This window comes from Pteropus medius, unplaced genomic scaffold (genome assembly GCF_902729225.1).
Source record: "Pteropus medius unplaced genomic scaffold, Ma_sr-lr_union100, whole genome shotgun sequence".
Classification (NCBI taxonomy): domain Eukaryota; kingdom Metazoa; phylum Chordata; class Mammalia; order Chiroptera; family Pteropodidae; genus Pteropus; species Pteropus medius.
The window spans coordinates 3,822,101-3,838,679 of NW_024344241.1; the positions used below are offsets into that span (position 1 = coordinate 3,822,101).

Consider the following 16,579-nt stretch of genomic DNA (forward strand, 5'->3'; position numbering starts at 1 on the left):
ATAAACCCAAAGAGGGAAATTGGGGGGAAGGGGGTATTGATGCCCCAGTGTCGAGTTTCACCTTACGAGACTCCATTTTGGACTTCCAAGGTTGTTCTCTTGAAGGATGTGGATAGTCTTTGGTTAAATATGCTAAATTGTTCTGAGAAAATAAAAGGCAAGCCAAGCCATTAATCTTAAAATTGTCAGCTGAATTATTTTCAATGAGCCCTGATGTGTAGCATCCTGGGAGCCAGGGAGGGCATTCGGATTAAGTTTAATCAATAGGTACATATGGCAAGAGATGCATCCAGGTAATTTATTATCTAACAATTAAAATGAATCTGTGGTGTCACCCTCCACCAAGTGTCACAAAGCAAATTCTAGCCAGAAAAGCAAACCACACTGAGGACCTGCTTTGTAAATCCCTACCTTCTTATTAGTTGGTTTACTATTTTATTTTATTTTCAGAAACATAGTCTCCTTAGCTTGATTAAAATAATACTACTTTGACGATCTTATGATTAGCAACTAAACAATTGGAACCCCATTACTGGGTTTCTATTCTAGTTGGCTTTATCTGGCCCAACTGTAGTTCTGAATGATATTGCAGCAAAGTTTCTCTCTGCAGCCCCGATGCCTGACCTTAGTCCCCCTTCTTCAGTATGGAATATTTAAAGACAATATATGCCAAGTGGATTTTCATGTTGGTTTTCAAATCAAAAGCAAACGAAGACCAGCCTTGAAAATTCCCCAAGCAGACAAACCACTTGAGTCATACAAACAAAGCTTATTTTAGCTTATTTTTCAGGGCTAACTTGACCTAGGCTATTTCTTGCTTATGCCTATGGAAATCATAAACAAAACTTAAACGTTTCCAAGATTGATATAAAGTAACCACAGACCAATTCCCTGTCATTTAAGAAAATTCTAATATAACCAGTCACAGTAAAGAATAAACAGTCAACTGCTTTCTGACCATATAAGCTGCTTTATAATAATACACCCTTGAGCCTCATTCCATATTTTGGTTTGAGTGCTCCTGGTTTAAAAAACTGTCTTTTTGGTGTGTGCACAATAAACTTTTACTAATTACTACTCCAGTGATTCATTGGTTTTTCTTCTGTTATATCTGAACTTTTGACCTTGGTAAAGGAGAAAGTCCCTTATGAGAAGAAATTGTTCCCTATGAATTTATTAGATTTTATTGATGTGTTTAGTTATGGTCTGTCCTTCTTTCCTGCAGTTTTACGATGCCTTGGGATACCAGCAAGAGTTGTTACCAATTATTTCTCAGCCCATGATAATGATGCCAATTTACAAATGGACATCTTCCTGGAAGAAGATGGGAACGTGAACTCCAAACTCACCAAGGATTCAGTGTGGTGAGTTTGATTTACAAGGGCATTTGCTGATATCAAATTAAAGTGTCATTACACATTTACCACAAGACAGACTTGGTCTAATGTTTCTTTCTCTTCTATTTTAAGAACTGTTCGATACCGTAAGCAGAAATGTCTGCTTGTCAGAGATTGTTTTTTCCTAATGAATGAGAAATGTTACCGAACAGGCAGTTAGGGTTCCTGGTAATAAAGATTAGGCATCCCATTTCAACAGCGACCACTGAAAAAGACCATTGTCCTAGAGGCGAGAGCCTACACTAGTTCTTCTCTACATTAGTATATGAATATATTATGGTGAATGGCAGAGATATGGGAGCCAAGCATTGTCAATGTCAACACTCTAAGAGTAATACAGCTAAAGTTTATTAAGTGTGCACTATGTACCAGTCTCTATGTGTGCATGGTCTTATCTACTTCTTATCAGGTAGGTGCTTATTAACATCTCCATTTACATGACGAGGAAACTGAGTTCCAGAGAGGTTAAAGTAATTTGCTCAAGGTCATTTGGATTCTATTCTCAGCTTACACCAGATGTAAGCTGAGAATAGAATCCAAATGACCTTTACTGGCAATCTTTTTTTACTTTTGCGATATAGGATTGCTCTTTGAGTACAAAGATATGGTTCTTCATGATTTGTGGCCTCATCATTCATTCAGAGATAGAAAAGATGAAATTATTACCAAATAGCAACCACTCGGTTCTTTCACTAACCTGAACAATTGCATCACAAGCTGGCTATAAAGAGTTTAAGATCCCAAGGAAATTTCCTTTTTCCATAGGACGCACTCAGTCTAAAACAATATTCTAAAAAGCAGGGAAAAATACTGAGTCTAAATGTAATATTTATGAAGGCCTACATGGGAAAAAATTGCCAGGCATTGAACTAGGTGGAATTTCCAAGCCAAAAATGTGTCTCTTATGGTTGTTCTTTATAAGTAGTAAAACCAAAACACTGTCAGTTGTAAAAGCATCCAAATGGGGATAGTAGGAAGTTATAAGCTCATTTTAAGAGAAATTAAAAGTTAGAAGTGCCTTAACTCCCCTGTGTTACAGGAATGATCACAGTTGTAGGAGAAATATTAACTCACCAATACCAGCAAATGCTTATTTGAAAATACTGAAAGACGGAAATCGCTAAACTGGTAGCAAAATGCTACTACAAATAAAAAATAGTGCAGTTCATTCACAGAGAATGAGTGGAGCAATGATAAACTAGAGAGTGTAGGCAAGTCAAAACCTCACCTGTGTAAACTGAACAGCAATTTAAGGCATCATTTAAGCCCTCAGAATTATAGGATAGCAGCCCTGCATATACATGGAATGACAAAAATAGCCTGTTGTGACAGTCTAAAATGGCAAAGTGAGAATTATTTAGCATTCTACATTGTGTACCTCTTCCTTATATGTGCGCGTGCGCGCGCACACACACACACACACACACACATCTACACTCAATGACTTTGTAGTCAACTACAGTTCAAAATTATTCCCTCCTATTTCTTGATCTAGATGCCTCTCATCATAAATCCCCATGAGGCATCCCCAAAATAACACCATGAGGATATAAACAAAATTGATACAAAATTGCGAAGCTGATAGATCTCACTCTTGACAACCCTTTCTTCTTTCAACTCCCTTCTCCAAATTTCTCTCCCTATCTTTGTCACCCTTTGCTCTTTCTTTACCTTTCTCTAATATCCCATCACCCTGGGACTGTGTTCCCAGGTCTATGACTCTTAATCATCCTCCATGGCCAGATCACTGCCCTAGGCTTGTCTTCCCTCCCCTCACTTGGTGCATAATAGTTTTCCAAAAAATAATGACTGACCATCTGACTAATAGAGTGGCGGATATTAATCCAACTCAGAGCACACCAGACTATGGACCACAGGGAATAGAGAGCTCAGTCAAGCAGGGTTGAAGGCTTGCCTATACCACTGACTGACTAGCTGTGTGACCTTGGGCAAAGCACAACTTCTCTGTGCCTCTCTTTTCTCCTCTAAAGATGACAAAATTTTCTATTTTACTCAGCACAGAGCCAAGCATAACAGGTGCCTAATGAATGTTAGCTGTTATTATTGCTTTCATTATTAATCACACAGCTGGAATTTCTTAGAAGCAATATGTCGCCATCAACCTAAGCATATTGAAGCAGTCAGAAAAAGAGGGGTGTCCAGTATCCTAAGATGACTATGCTGTTTCTATTACTATGGGATATTTTTTAAACAAAAGCAGAAATTTGTGCCTCTCCAATGCAAACACTAGTGGACCCTAGAAGCTATAGATATTCCAGAAAAACAAAAATATTTCTAAGACCTTCCTTGATTGAGGATACTGTTGGAGGCTGTCCTTGGACACATTAACCACATGGTCACCACAGCCACACCTCTACATCAAGCACCAGTTTAGATGGTTACTTGGTGTGTAGCCTTGAGAAAATGGCTTTACCTCTATGAACTTTAGTTTCTTCATTAGTAGAATGAGGGTAATCTTAATAGCGACCATTTCTTGATGGGGTAGTTATGACAGTTAAATAAGGTAATCCAAGTAAATGACTTACCATAGTGCTAGGCCCAGAAGGAGCACTCAATCAGTGGCTGCTGAGTAGATTGGAAATGTCCACTGCCAAGAACAGCAGCAGCCTGAGCTGTAGGTAGGGTATGGGGAGTGCAGATGGCTGACAAAGGCTGAGGTGAGAGCAGGAAGGATTTGGTGGTCATCAGCTGACTCTCAAGAGGCCAGTGCAGTGTGGCCAGCAACACACGGTCTAGTGAATTTTCTTGCAGGATCTGAGAAGCAATTGGCCTCACTCAAGCCTCCGACTCACTTCCCTCAAAGGCTGCAGTCAGACAAACTTGCCCCCACTCCCTCTCAGTTTGCATGTGGCTCCTGCCCTCCTTCCTCCTCCTCCTTTTTCTCTTTCCAAAGGAAACCATGAGAATGATTTCTTGGTTTCTCTCTCTTGTGCCTCCACTATCTCTTCACTGAGGTCCTAATGGTATACGGTTTGTGGTAAATTAATTTATCCAATTGGGTCTCAAGGACCCTGGGCTTCTTCTTCTCTATGACTCAGCCAGGTCCAGAGAGCCCAAATCCAGTAAGGAGGGTTGAGAGGAGAGGGCAAAAATGTGTGTGAGGGTGTGTCATGCTCAACACACTCAAAGCCAAAACAGGAGAGGTTCAATTTCCTCTCATATTCCTAGTCTTCTCCCTTTATCATCACAGACCTTCAAGGACTGATTGCTTATTTTCCTGCTTCCTGGTTTGTCACAGCAGCGCCCTGCATAGTGGGTTTCCCTTTCAAGGGTGCCTTGCCTTACAGGGGTCAGCAATTTTGTAGAGTGGATACAGTGTTGATGCCTACGGAGGGAAGAGTCAACTGTTTAATGATTCAGGAGAGGGAGGGGCCAAGGAAACTTATATGGGGACAGCTGGGCAAAGTTATTGGACCTCAGGGTAGCAAATGAAATTCCGAGTGGGCCAAGGTAACATATCCTGGAAGGAGCAATTTAAGCTGCCTGTCCCCAGTGTGCTGATGGGTGTTGAATTATATGTAACCTCTGTGGGAAGGCATCTATGAATCACTGTGGACAGTTTAATGAAGACACTTCTTCAGTGTTGAGCTGTAGTCCACCAGTGAATAGGGATATGAGGGCTCCTTGAGGAGGGAGAGTATGGGCTCACTCTCATAGGCAGGAGTGAAGCTCTGTTTGGCTTCACCTGGAAAAAGCTCAGTTTTGTCACTTCATTATATGAAGATCACAATGAAAATTGAAACAACTTTAAAAGAAAGGGATGGTGGCAGTTATTAGGTATTTTAATTAAAGGCTCCTCTCATAAATAAAGATGTAAGCAGATTTTATGATTCTGAGTAAAAGAACTATGCCCATCTCTTGGCTTTCCCCTACCAGAATATAACCCCCATGGAGGGGTAGAGGAGCAATGTCTGATATAATTTATTTTTGTTTGTTTTGCCAGCATGTAATAGGGTGTAGGGCATGTAATGAGAACTTAATAAATAGAATTGGTTGAAAAAATTTTAAATGTTCATTTAACTGAATAAATGTCATTTAATTCATTCAATAAACACTATCATGCACTAATATGTCTGAATATCTATATACTAAGGATTCAGAGAAATTAACCAGGTCACTGCCCTTGAGGAGCTCCACCCAGTGTTTGTGGGTGAGACAACCATGTATTGAACACTCAATAAAAGATATAAGGTGGGCTGTAATGTGAGCCAGGAGTCACAGAGAAAAGGGGAAAGGGCTTCTATTCTAAGCTCGGGGGAGCTAGTGGAAAGGTTGTTCACATGATAAGATGAGACAACCAAAGATCAAATTAACTAGCGAATTTGTATTTATCAGGACCAGGTAGGAAGGAAGAGAGTTTCATGCAGAGTTATCCTGTATTATTATGACTACAGTTGTTGAATATTGAAACTTACTCTAACTCTCATGATCCAGCGCCTTGCTGCTCCTTCCTGCACAATATCAAGAACACCTAACTCTTTGCCTGCCTTCCTGAAGGGTCTAATTCCCCCAGGCTGTGCATTCGCAAGGAGCGGATGGAGCTGATACTGTTTAGGGGTGGAGATGTATCCTTATTACCCATCTATCATCACCTCTTCTTCTTCTCTACCCTCTGTTCAATCCTAGGTCCTGCCTCCTTTAAGATAAACCCTCCCCTCGCTCTCTTTGTCTTAAAAGATCCAATAATCAACAGTGTTCAGATTCCCTTTTGGAACCAACAGCTTCCTAGACTCTGTGACTCCTTTTTGTTCAGCTTCTGAGCCCCTCTGTCATGTGACCCTTTCCATCCTACACATATTCCCAGAGAAAGTTGTTCATCTCTGGACAATGGAATTCCAAGTCAGAGGTGGAGAAGCATGTGCTGTTCATGCTGTCAAGATGTAAAGAGAAGGGGGCCGAGCACACGTATATACACCAAGGGCCTTAAGCTGGCCCTCCTACATCTCAAAGTCCAGCTGATTGGCCAACTGAAAGATGTTTTAAACACCTTATCAAAAATTAAAGATAAAAGTAAAAAGAAGATGTGGTACATATATACAATGAAAGATTACTCAGCCATAAGAAACAATGAAATACTGCCATTTGCGACAATATGGATGGATCTTGAGATTATCAAACTAAGCAAAATAAGTCAGACAGAAAAAGTTGAAAACCATATGATTTCACTCATATGTGTGATATAAAACTAAAAATAACAATCGTGACAAACAGACAGAGACTCATTGACAGACAGTAGATTAGTGGTTATCAAAAAAGGGGTGGGGTGGGAGAAGAGGGAGGTAGATGGAAGTAAGGGGAGTCAAATATTTGGTGACAGAAGGAAATCTAACTTTGGGTAGTGAACACACGATGCAATATGCATATGATGTATTATGGAATTGTTCAGTTGAAACCTATTTGATTTTATTACCAATGTCAACCGAATAATTTTAATTTAAAAAAAGGTGTAAAGATGGCGAGTGCTAAAATAATTAGTAAAAGTTTTTATTTCCTTTACCGCCTTTTCATTTGATATTAAGTACATTTGATTAAATTGGATTTTTCAATTTAATCTTTTAAAATAATTGCAAACTACCAAATTTGTGTTTATCAATTTTGGCTCAAAGTTTAGACAATCTAAGAATTACTCAGCCATCAAAGTGGAAAGAAATCACAGTTTTGTTGTTCTTCAGGGTATCATGGAAAAATACCAAATTAAGTCCAACTATGCATGTAATTTCTCTCTCTCTCTCTCTCTCTCTCTCTCGTGCAAAGCAATATGATTGACTCTGCCACAAATTATCTTGGTGACTTTGGGCAAATTGCTTTATTTTTCTGGGCCTTAATTTTCTCATATGTATATGTATAAGTGTGCAAGTTTGGTCTTAATGAGCTATAGTGTCATTTCCAGCTCTAAAATTGTTATTATTTTTAAAATAATTTTCATCATTCTTCAGCCAGGCTTTTTCTCCCATATTCTGCATGTTCTTCTGTTTGCTTGTGTGAAGACCTGCTCACCTACACAGGGCTGGGCTGTGATCTGCTTACTTTATAGCTACTGTTTTGCAAATTAGCTCCACATCATTTCTCCAGGAAGAAAAAAAAAAGCAGAAATCAAACACACCACAGAAAATTCTGTAACTGTTTGGCTGGCTGCAGTGCGTCTGGTTCTTTTTTAAAAAGTTCCAATTTCCTTCAATACTTTTTAGAAAAAGTACATTTGCTATTGTTTTGTTTTGTTTTTTCACTCCAAATGCAAAACAAAAAAACAAAAATATAATCATAACAATAAGTCTAGTTAACGTCCGTCACCATATATAACACAATTGTTTTGGGGTGTATGGTGAGGACTTTTAAGATCTACTCTCTTGGCAAGTTTTAAATATGCAATACCATATTACTAACCATGCTGTATATTATTTCCCCATGATTTATTTATTTTATAACTGGAAGTTTGTACCTTTTGACTTCCTTCACCCATTTCATCTAACTCACACACCCTGACTCTGGCTGAATTGTTAAATTGTCTATTTCATTCTTCAATTCTGTCAGTTTTGCCTTCAGGTATTTTGAGGATCTATTTTTACATGTAAATATGTTAATGATTGCTATGTCTTCCTAATAGCATTACCCTTTTATCATTATAAAATGTCCTTGTTGTTCTCTACTAAAAATATTTGTCATAAAGTCTATTTTGTCTGAAATAAATATAGCCACTCCAGCTATCTCTTGGTTACTCATGCATCTTTTTACTTTCAACCTATTTACATCTTTGACTATAAAGTGTACCTCTTGTATACAGTATATAGTTAAATAATGTTTTGTTATCCATCTTGCCAATTTCTGCCTTTTGATCAGAGTGTTTAGTCTACTAATATTTAATGTAATTATTGATAAGCAGGATTTACATCTGCCATTTTACTATTTCCTTTTCATATAGATTATTTCTTTTTTCTACTTCTATTCCTCTATTAGTTCCTTATTTTATGTAAAATAGACATTTTTAGTATACAATTTTTCCACTATATATTTTTCAGTTTTTTTCTTAGGGGTTTCCCTGGGGGTTACAATTAACATCTTAACTTAAAAACAATCAGGTTCAGATTAATAGCAACTTAATTTCAATAGCATAAAATAACTTTTTTCCATTCCCCTGCCCTTCATGCTGTTCTTGTAATACAGATTATATCTTTCTACATTATATGCCCATCAACACAATTTTGTAATTATTGCTTTATGAAGTTGTGTTTAAAATCGGAGAGGAGAATTACAAAGAAATATTAATTTTCACTATCTTTTCTGTTTCTCTATGCAATTACCTTTACCTTTTTTCTTTTTGAAGGAGAGTTTTACAAGATATATGACTCTCGGTTAATAGTTTTTCTTTCAATAGTTTAAATACATCATCCCATTGGCTTCTAGATTTCATGGTTTCTGATGAGATATCAGTTTTAATCCTATTGATGATTAAATTGTCTTGGCATTTTGATGACCCCTTGTACATTATAAGTCACTTTTCTGATGCCATCTTCAATATTCTTTGTCTTTAGCTTTTGATAATTTGACTATGAGGTATTTAGGTGTATATCTCTTTGAGTTTATCATATTTGGAGTTTTTAACTTCTTAGATGTGTATATTAATGTCTGTTACCAATTTTGAAACTTTTCAGCTGTTATTTCTCAAAATTCTTTCCGCTCCTTTCTCTCCTCTCCTAACTGACAAGTTTTTTCTTGGTCCAAGCTTTCATTTCCATTTAGGAATGTTTTGTTAGACATGCCTCAGAATCCATCAACTTGTCCCCACTTCTTTCCAACAAATCCAACCCCACCCTGTCCCTGCAGCCATTGGAATAGCCAGAGCTTAACAATTTCAGGGTGTGCTGTCATTTTTGTCACCAATATCATTGTCTGTATTAGGAGTATATCAGCAGAGCCAGAGAATTAGGGCTATGCCTATTTGTTAAAAATACACAATTTGCAAGATAGACATGTGCCTTTCTTCCACACCCTGCCTTTTTTAAAAATAAAAAAAATTCAAACACTTGGTTTACCCTTGAAGTTGGTCTAGTACATCTTCTTCGGGGCTTTCTCTTGATCTTCTTTTTTCTCTCCCTCAATCTCTAATAAAGCTGCAGAAATAAAGTTACAAGCTGATATCTCTTTCTTCCCTTTTAGGGATTCCTTTTCTCTGAAATCTTTTTGGACAGATTGTAAATGAAATAACCCCATGGAGTGTTTAAGCAGTTAGCTAATTTAAAGGCAGTGAAGAACTCCTTGTTCAAGTTATCCACTTTCTTTTCTGTGAATGTATAGTACACAGAACCCTGAAGCCTATCATGGCCTCAGCTGTGTTCTCTGTCCACTTCTCCACCTTCCAGGGGCTCTTACAACTCTAAATGTGACCTTATCCAGCTGTTAGAACCAGGAAAGATTTTGAACTGTGCTCTACCTTATTTTAATTTAAAAAAAAAAATAGTCTTCTTAATTTGGGGAAAAGGAGGCATAGTACATGTTTATTATAAAAATTTCAAACATTGCAGGAAATAAGCACAAAAGTAAGAGTCATCTACTTTCTAACTACTCAACATTTTCAGCATTTTGCTAAGCATTCTTTAATATGTCTCTTGGTATATAATATTCATTTTTATCATTGCATAATAAATTACCAAAAGTTTAGCATTTTAAAACACAAATTTATTATCAAACTGTTTCTGTGAGTCAAGAGTTTGGGCACTGGGTCCTTTCCAATGACAGCAACCAAAATATTAACTAGGACTGTTGCCCCATCTGGTGCTCAGGGCTCATTCTTTGAACTCATTTCCTTGCAGCTGTAAACCTCATGGAAGCATCCATCTTCTTTAAGGCCAGCTTTGAATCTTTAGTTTGCTCTGTTCCTGACCTCTAGACCCACATTTAAAGGGCTCACCAGATTAGATTATGCAAGGATAAACAGTCTTATGTACTTGTCATTGAATTTTTGTGATCATTTCCTGTGTGCAAATTCCAAAGAAAGGGGTTTACTGATTTAAAGTATAAACTAAACCAATGCTGTAACATCCCTTTAAGGGTTTCCAAGCAGTGCATGGTGCTGTTTTTCTAGTGAAGCTCTAACTTTGGTGAAGATTTTCTGGGTACTTTGTACCAAATACTATTAAATTATTAGCATCTTTGAAATAAATTCCAGAAATCACTGTCACTGAAAGAAGCATGAAGAAAGTAACATAAAGCAAAAATGTGTTCCTCACTTGTCATCTCCATCATTATCAACCCCACAAAAAGTTATTTTCAACTTGATTAAATAACTCTCAATGAAATGGGGGCATTATTTTAATTTCTACACTGCTTCTTTAGAAAGAGGCAACAAGGAAAGTAGATCACTTTGAAGGCTTATAATTTTTTTTTTAACTTTAAGTGGACACTGCACATTTTGATAGTATAATGGGAAGTCAGGTTTCAAATGAAGGCTCTGAGAAAATATTAAACCATGAATCTTACAAAGATTTAATTACACCTGCCTTGCTAGGAGATGTCTTCACCTTTTAATCACCAATACTTTGTGAGCACCTACAAAGAGCCAGCTCTAGTGCTGCAAATGTGATGGTGAACAAAACAGAGCCCCAAAAGTGAATCTATACACTCTACACATGCATGACGAAACTGCAAGATGAAAACAGAACAATTGTTAAGGATCTAGATAAAGAAGCTTTAAAACAAGAAATAACCTTTCAGGAAACATATATATTTCCCAATCTGGAGAGTAAGTATATAGAATTCAGAAATGTCTATAATTATTAGCCTCTTTCATGAGGGAAATTGAATATAAACAACAAATATGTATAACCAGAAATACTTAACAACCAGCCAAAAGGAAACTCTTGTGGCAGGGGTGGCCTAGAACACATTTTCCACTGATCATTCCTGAACAGAGAATGACATGATGGAAGAAAGTCCCTTGGCTTTGGAGGTAACATCCTCTCCCTCTGCTCATGGCCATTCTGGGAGCCCGGTCATTGGCTTTCCACATGTTGACTAAGGCCCAACCCCACTCGAACTTGTAGGCAGTGGGTGAAGTAAACAGCTTATAGTTCTGTCCACCTCACCCACTGCCTACGAGTTCCTGACCCTCTTATTAAACTCTCCCACACTAAATACACAGATAAGGTCTCAGTCATAGGTGAAAGTGGAAGAGATCACAAGTAACTAATTAAATATCATAATAAAAAAAAAAAAAAGAAAACTTTCCCCATCTTCTGGTCATTTGAAAAGAAATGTTATCCTCAAATACATATTTTAATCTGAGATCTTAAATGCAAAGCTCGTTTATCTTGTTCAAGGCTAACCTTGCCCAAGATATCTGAATTTAAATAAGGAGATTCTGGGACCTATTAATTTAGGGTGGTGGTGTAACAGTGAAAGCCAGCATTGCTAAACAACCACAAGTTGTGTAGGAAGCAGGACTGTGTCCATTTGGAATTCAAATGCTTCATTGCTGTGTTTTCTGTATCTCTGCCTGATGGTACAACCTTCACTATTTTAAAGGGAGGCTAGTAGTCATTGTTTAATATGGTTACCTTTCTGCCAGCTTCAGAGCAAAGATAGAGACTCTCAAGTGGAAACCAACCTCATGTTCCTGCCCCAATACCTCCACACTTTGATCCTGATCTACATCTGCACCTCCCTCCCACCGCAGACAATGCCTCACTCCCAACACCTGTCTATGGTGCTTCTCTTGACCTCATCTTCTTGCATCGTTGGTATTGGAGCATCTCTCTCTTTATTCTCTCTTCATTCCCACTTCACTCCACTGGTTTTTCCTCTATAACCATGACAATCTCTCCTAATGTAAAAATAATCTAAACAATCCTCCTTGCATTGCATTACTTTCCAGCCACCGCCCTATCTTCTCTTCCTCCCATCACAACCTAGATTGCTCTTGAAGGAGAAATCTACACTGTATCTTCCCCTTCCCATTCACTCCTCATTTGGCTCTTGCCCCCACTTTCCTCCATCATCAGTAAGGATGCCAGAGACTTCTTCCTCATTAAATCTTGTGTTACATGTGTATATAAAAATACATGGGGTTTCATCTCCTGTATTTGTCACAGACACACAAGTTCATCATGTTCAAAACGAACTTTCCACCCACCCAACACTTCTCTCTCCAATACAAATCTTCTTCTCTTCCTCCTTCATTGGTCTGGGTAAATGGAACCATCACACTCCCTGCTAACTCAAAAGTCTTCCTCAAATCATCTGGTTCTCTCACATCTCCATAAGCCATCAGTTTTACTTCCCAATGGCTCATTTCTCTCTCCACAGTGATGAACAATTCCGTGGTGAACACCTTTTTGATCCATTGGAAACTACTGCAGTATTTTGGTGGGTGGGGGGTAACTCAGCTCGATCTCCTGTACTGCCTCTCCTCACACCTTCCACAAGTACAGAATTGCACATTTAACTTGCCCCAAAAGAAAGCCCAAATATTTAATTTGGGATCAAAAGATCTCACAATCTCTTCCTGATCTATAGCTTAACTCAGTGTTTAAGAGCACAGACCCTGGAGCTCTATCACTTACTAACTGTGTGACCTCAGGCAAGACTTTTAATCTCTCTGTGTTTCAATTTACCTTATAAATGAGGATAATAATAATAGTACCCTTCCGATAGGGCTCTGGGAACAGCAGATGTGTTAATATACAGAAAGGTTTTAGAAGGGTACCTGACACACAATTAAGAGTGATGTGTATTTGTCAGTTTTGTGATTTGCTGCCCACCCATTACCTGCCATCCCTCTTTTCTCATGCATACAAATATGAAAACTTACTACAGCCCAAACAACAGCCTACAGTTCCCCAGACACACTGTGTTGGCTATTTCATGCCTCCACAACTTCATCCTTTGTCCTTTGTTGACCTGCTAAACTCCTACTTATTTTTCAGGACTCAGTTCAAATATCAATTCTGCTGTGAAGCCTCCCCTCATGCCCTGAGAATTTCCCATTGAGACCCCATTGCAACCCAGATGAATTTTCATTCTGTCATGCATCACTTCAATTAATTATTTTTAAAAGTCTGAGTTACCATTTTTGAGCACTATCACATGCCATATGCTGCTCTAAGTGCTTAACATGTATTATTTTGTTCAAGCCTCACAGCAAATTTATGAAATGTTTGAACAATTGGTTTACATGTTTGTCATTCCTCCTAGAATGTGAGCTCTTTATGGGCAAAAACTTTTGTCTTGATCTTTGTTGAATCTCCAGCATCTAGCATGGTACTTGGCACAAAATGGGTACATAGTTAAATAAGTAACTTTGAATTGAGCCAATCAAAGATGAGCTGAACTCAGAGAGAGATGGAAACATGAACGAATTACTGACACTGAAGGACATTTAGGGAAAGGATGAATGTTAGTTAGATCTGAAATTCATCAGTGCTATAAACAAAGACTGTTATAACTACCATTAAATTGTTATTACTATATGAATATTTTCTGTAGTGTGGACAGGTTAATGTGCTCTCATTTATTTCTGTACTGTCATATAATTTCAGGTCTTTCCAAGGACATAATAATACAATTCATAATGACATTTTATTCCAGGCTCTTGCCTCGAGGGTCATGAGAAAAGTTTTGCATGTCTCTCAGCTCATGGGTTGCCCACCTCTGATAAAGGATAAAGAGACACTCACCCTGACAACCTTCCTTCTTATTGAACACCAAATGAAAATTTGTCACAAATTGTAGACAATTATAGTCAGAAGTTAATGTTCTAGTCTTAATGGCAATCATTTAAGTCCATACAAACAGCATTTCATTTCTTAATTATTACAAAGCATATGCTTTTTATAAATCTAATATATGTAAATACAAAAGTAATTCAAAGATATACATATATATATATTGGTTTTGATTAACTTTTCTTCCCTACCCTTTTATCATGTAATAAGTTCTGTTTCATTAGGTAGCAGAGAATGGCTAAAATCAAAACTGTGTAATGCACTCATTAGAATATCTCTATGTGTCCTTGAAGCTGATATTAGCAGGAGAAGAGCAATGTTCACTCATGTGAGTGCCCCCAGCTGTGTCAATGGAAATGTATCTGCCCAGCAAACTTGAGCCTAGAGCTGCAGGATATCTCTGGCATAGCCTCAGGAATTTTTTGTCACTTTTTGGAACATTGAATGTGGTCGGAAGTTTAATCTCACTGGAGTACTGTTTTCTAAGGAACTACCATTGCTGGAATGAAGCCTGGATGACAAGGCCTGATCTTCCTGTTGGATTTGGTGGTTGGCAAGCCGTGGACAGTACTCCCCAGGAAAACAGTGATGGTAAAACTGCATCTTTCCTCAGGGGAACTGTTTAATTGCCGATCTTCATTTTGCTTTTATGATTGCACTTGATGTGTGGGAAGCACTCGCAGTGGGAACATCAGAAGCGTGCTTTTTGGGCACATGTATAGTATTAACTACCTGCCAATTAGATTTAATTTCATTTCAATGGTTGGCTTTACCCTGATTATTTTATAACTTTTAGAAAAAGAGCATAAAGCTCAACATATATAATTCATCTGCTCTTGCTTTGATAAGCAGTTTTGAAGATAGGAGAAAAAATATCTGTGTAAGCATTTTTATTAGGCTATAAAATGTACTTCAGCCCTCCCTGATATAAGGCAGTAGAGAAAATAAAGGACTCAAAAAAATTATTACAGATTATCCTTAATTTTAAAATTTTTTATCCTTTTTATTTTCTCAGACCCTTGTGTCAAGGGCTGACTTTCAATAGATTGCAGCAAGGAAGCTGCTCTGCTACCTATGAAACCCTAATGCAGAAGCAAATTGCCTATGAATGGTTTAGCACCAGGTTCCCCACAAACATACACTGAGTGATGGGCGAGGGAGCAGCCCCCTTTATGGCTGTACCCTGTACAGATCATCCTTTAAATTGATATTTGAAATACCAATTTTAATACCTGATTTATTTATATGTTGTGTGTGTTTTTTTTTTTAAACTGAGTATGTGGGTATTTGTCATCTAATTTGAAAACTATATTAAGCAGTGAATGGCAGCTATGACCTCCTCTGGATTTTTATAAAGTCATATTATAAGCCTCCATTTATCTTCAATATGATGATAAAACACAGTGGCCTGGAGACATTATGTTTATTTCCTCAGGTATTGATATGAGATATTAGTGTGTGTATACATACACATATACATAAACATTCATTACGTATTCATAAGAGAAACTTAGTGTATTTTAAGAGAGAAAGTCCAACACTTTCTGGTGTTCTGGATTATATATCATGAGAGACTTCAGAGGTGACTAATGGCAATTAATCTCTTATTAACTAAAGTTACCTGGGTAAAATTTAAAGAACTTTGTTAATGTAAACATGGGCCTACTGACTTCCTGAATGCATGTTGGACATTGGTCAATGTGTGTGGTTAGTGTCTAAATTCTGCAGTTAAACTTGACATATGTTCTCAGTGTCCAAAAACACAAAATAAAAATCAAAACAACAAACAACATAACCACTGAGGACACATCACCATTTCCCACATTACAGACTCCGACTGTAAAAGGATAAATATTGCATTAGCCAACAGCTTGGCACCCACACTTGTAGGTTTGTAGGTGGAAGAACAGATGCAAAGAATAGTGATGTCATGCATTTTTTTTTTTTCATGGCTTCAAATTTTGGTTTGAGAAGTCATTTCCAACAAAATCCTCTTGATTATATATCATCATCTGCCCTCCCTGGCCATGGAAAGCTTTTTGGCTAAATCAATAATGAAGTTGAAAAACACTCGTCACTTCAGTGCTGTGACCTGTCCTGTATCTAGACAAAACTGAAGACGACAAACTTATACTCTTCTTCCTCTGTGTGATGCAGGAATGTATCGGTGTGGCCCAGCCTCTGTTCAAGCCATTAAGCATGGTCATGTTTGCTTCCAGTTTGATGCACCCTTCGTTTTTGCAGAGGTAGGTGGAAAACCAGGGGAAAGTGCTACTTTCCTCCCCAACCTCTTAATATCTCAAAAAATAAGATACTGGGTTATTACTTCTAAATTTCCCAGGTACGTGGCATATGCTTTGTTTTTATAAAGTTAACTAGCCATCATTCTAATCTGTGGGCTCTTAATTGTAAATGCAGTTCTTACCTAATATTTTCTTTCCTTGA

The 16,579-nt window shown here is 37.7% G+C and overlaps 1 protein-coding gene across 1 annotated transcript in view; it reads left to right on the top strand.

Annotated features, from left to right (window-relative positions):
• Positions 1 to 16,579, top strand: part of F13A1 (coagulation factor XIII A chain) — a 169,130-nt gene that overhangs the window by 106,736 nt on the left and 45,815 nt on the right. Inside the window, exons 8-10 of the mRNA XM_039869403.1 lie at positions 1,226 to 1,364; positions 14,622 to 14,725; positions 16,292 to 16,380. Of these exons, the coding sequence (XP_039725337.1) occupies positions 1,226 to 1,364; positions 14,622 to 14,725; positions 16,292 to 16,380 (332 nt within the window). The remainder of the gene's footprint in view (positions 1 to 1,225; positions 1,365 to 14,621; positions 14,726 to 16,291; positions 16,381 to 16,579) is intronic.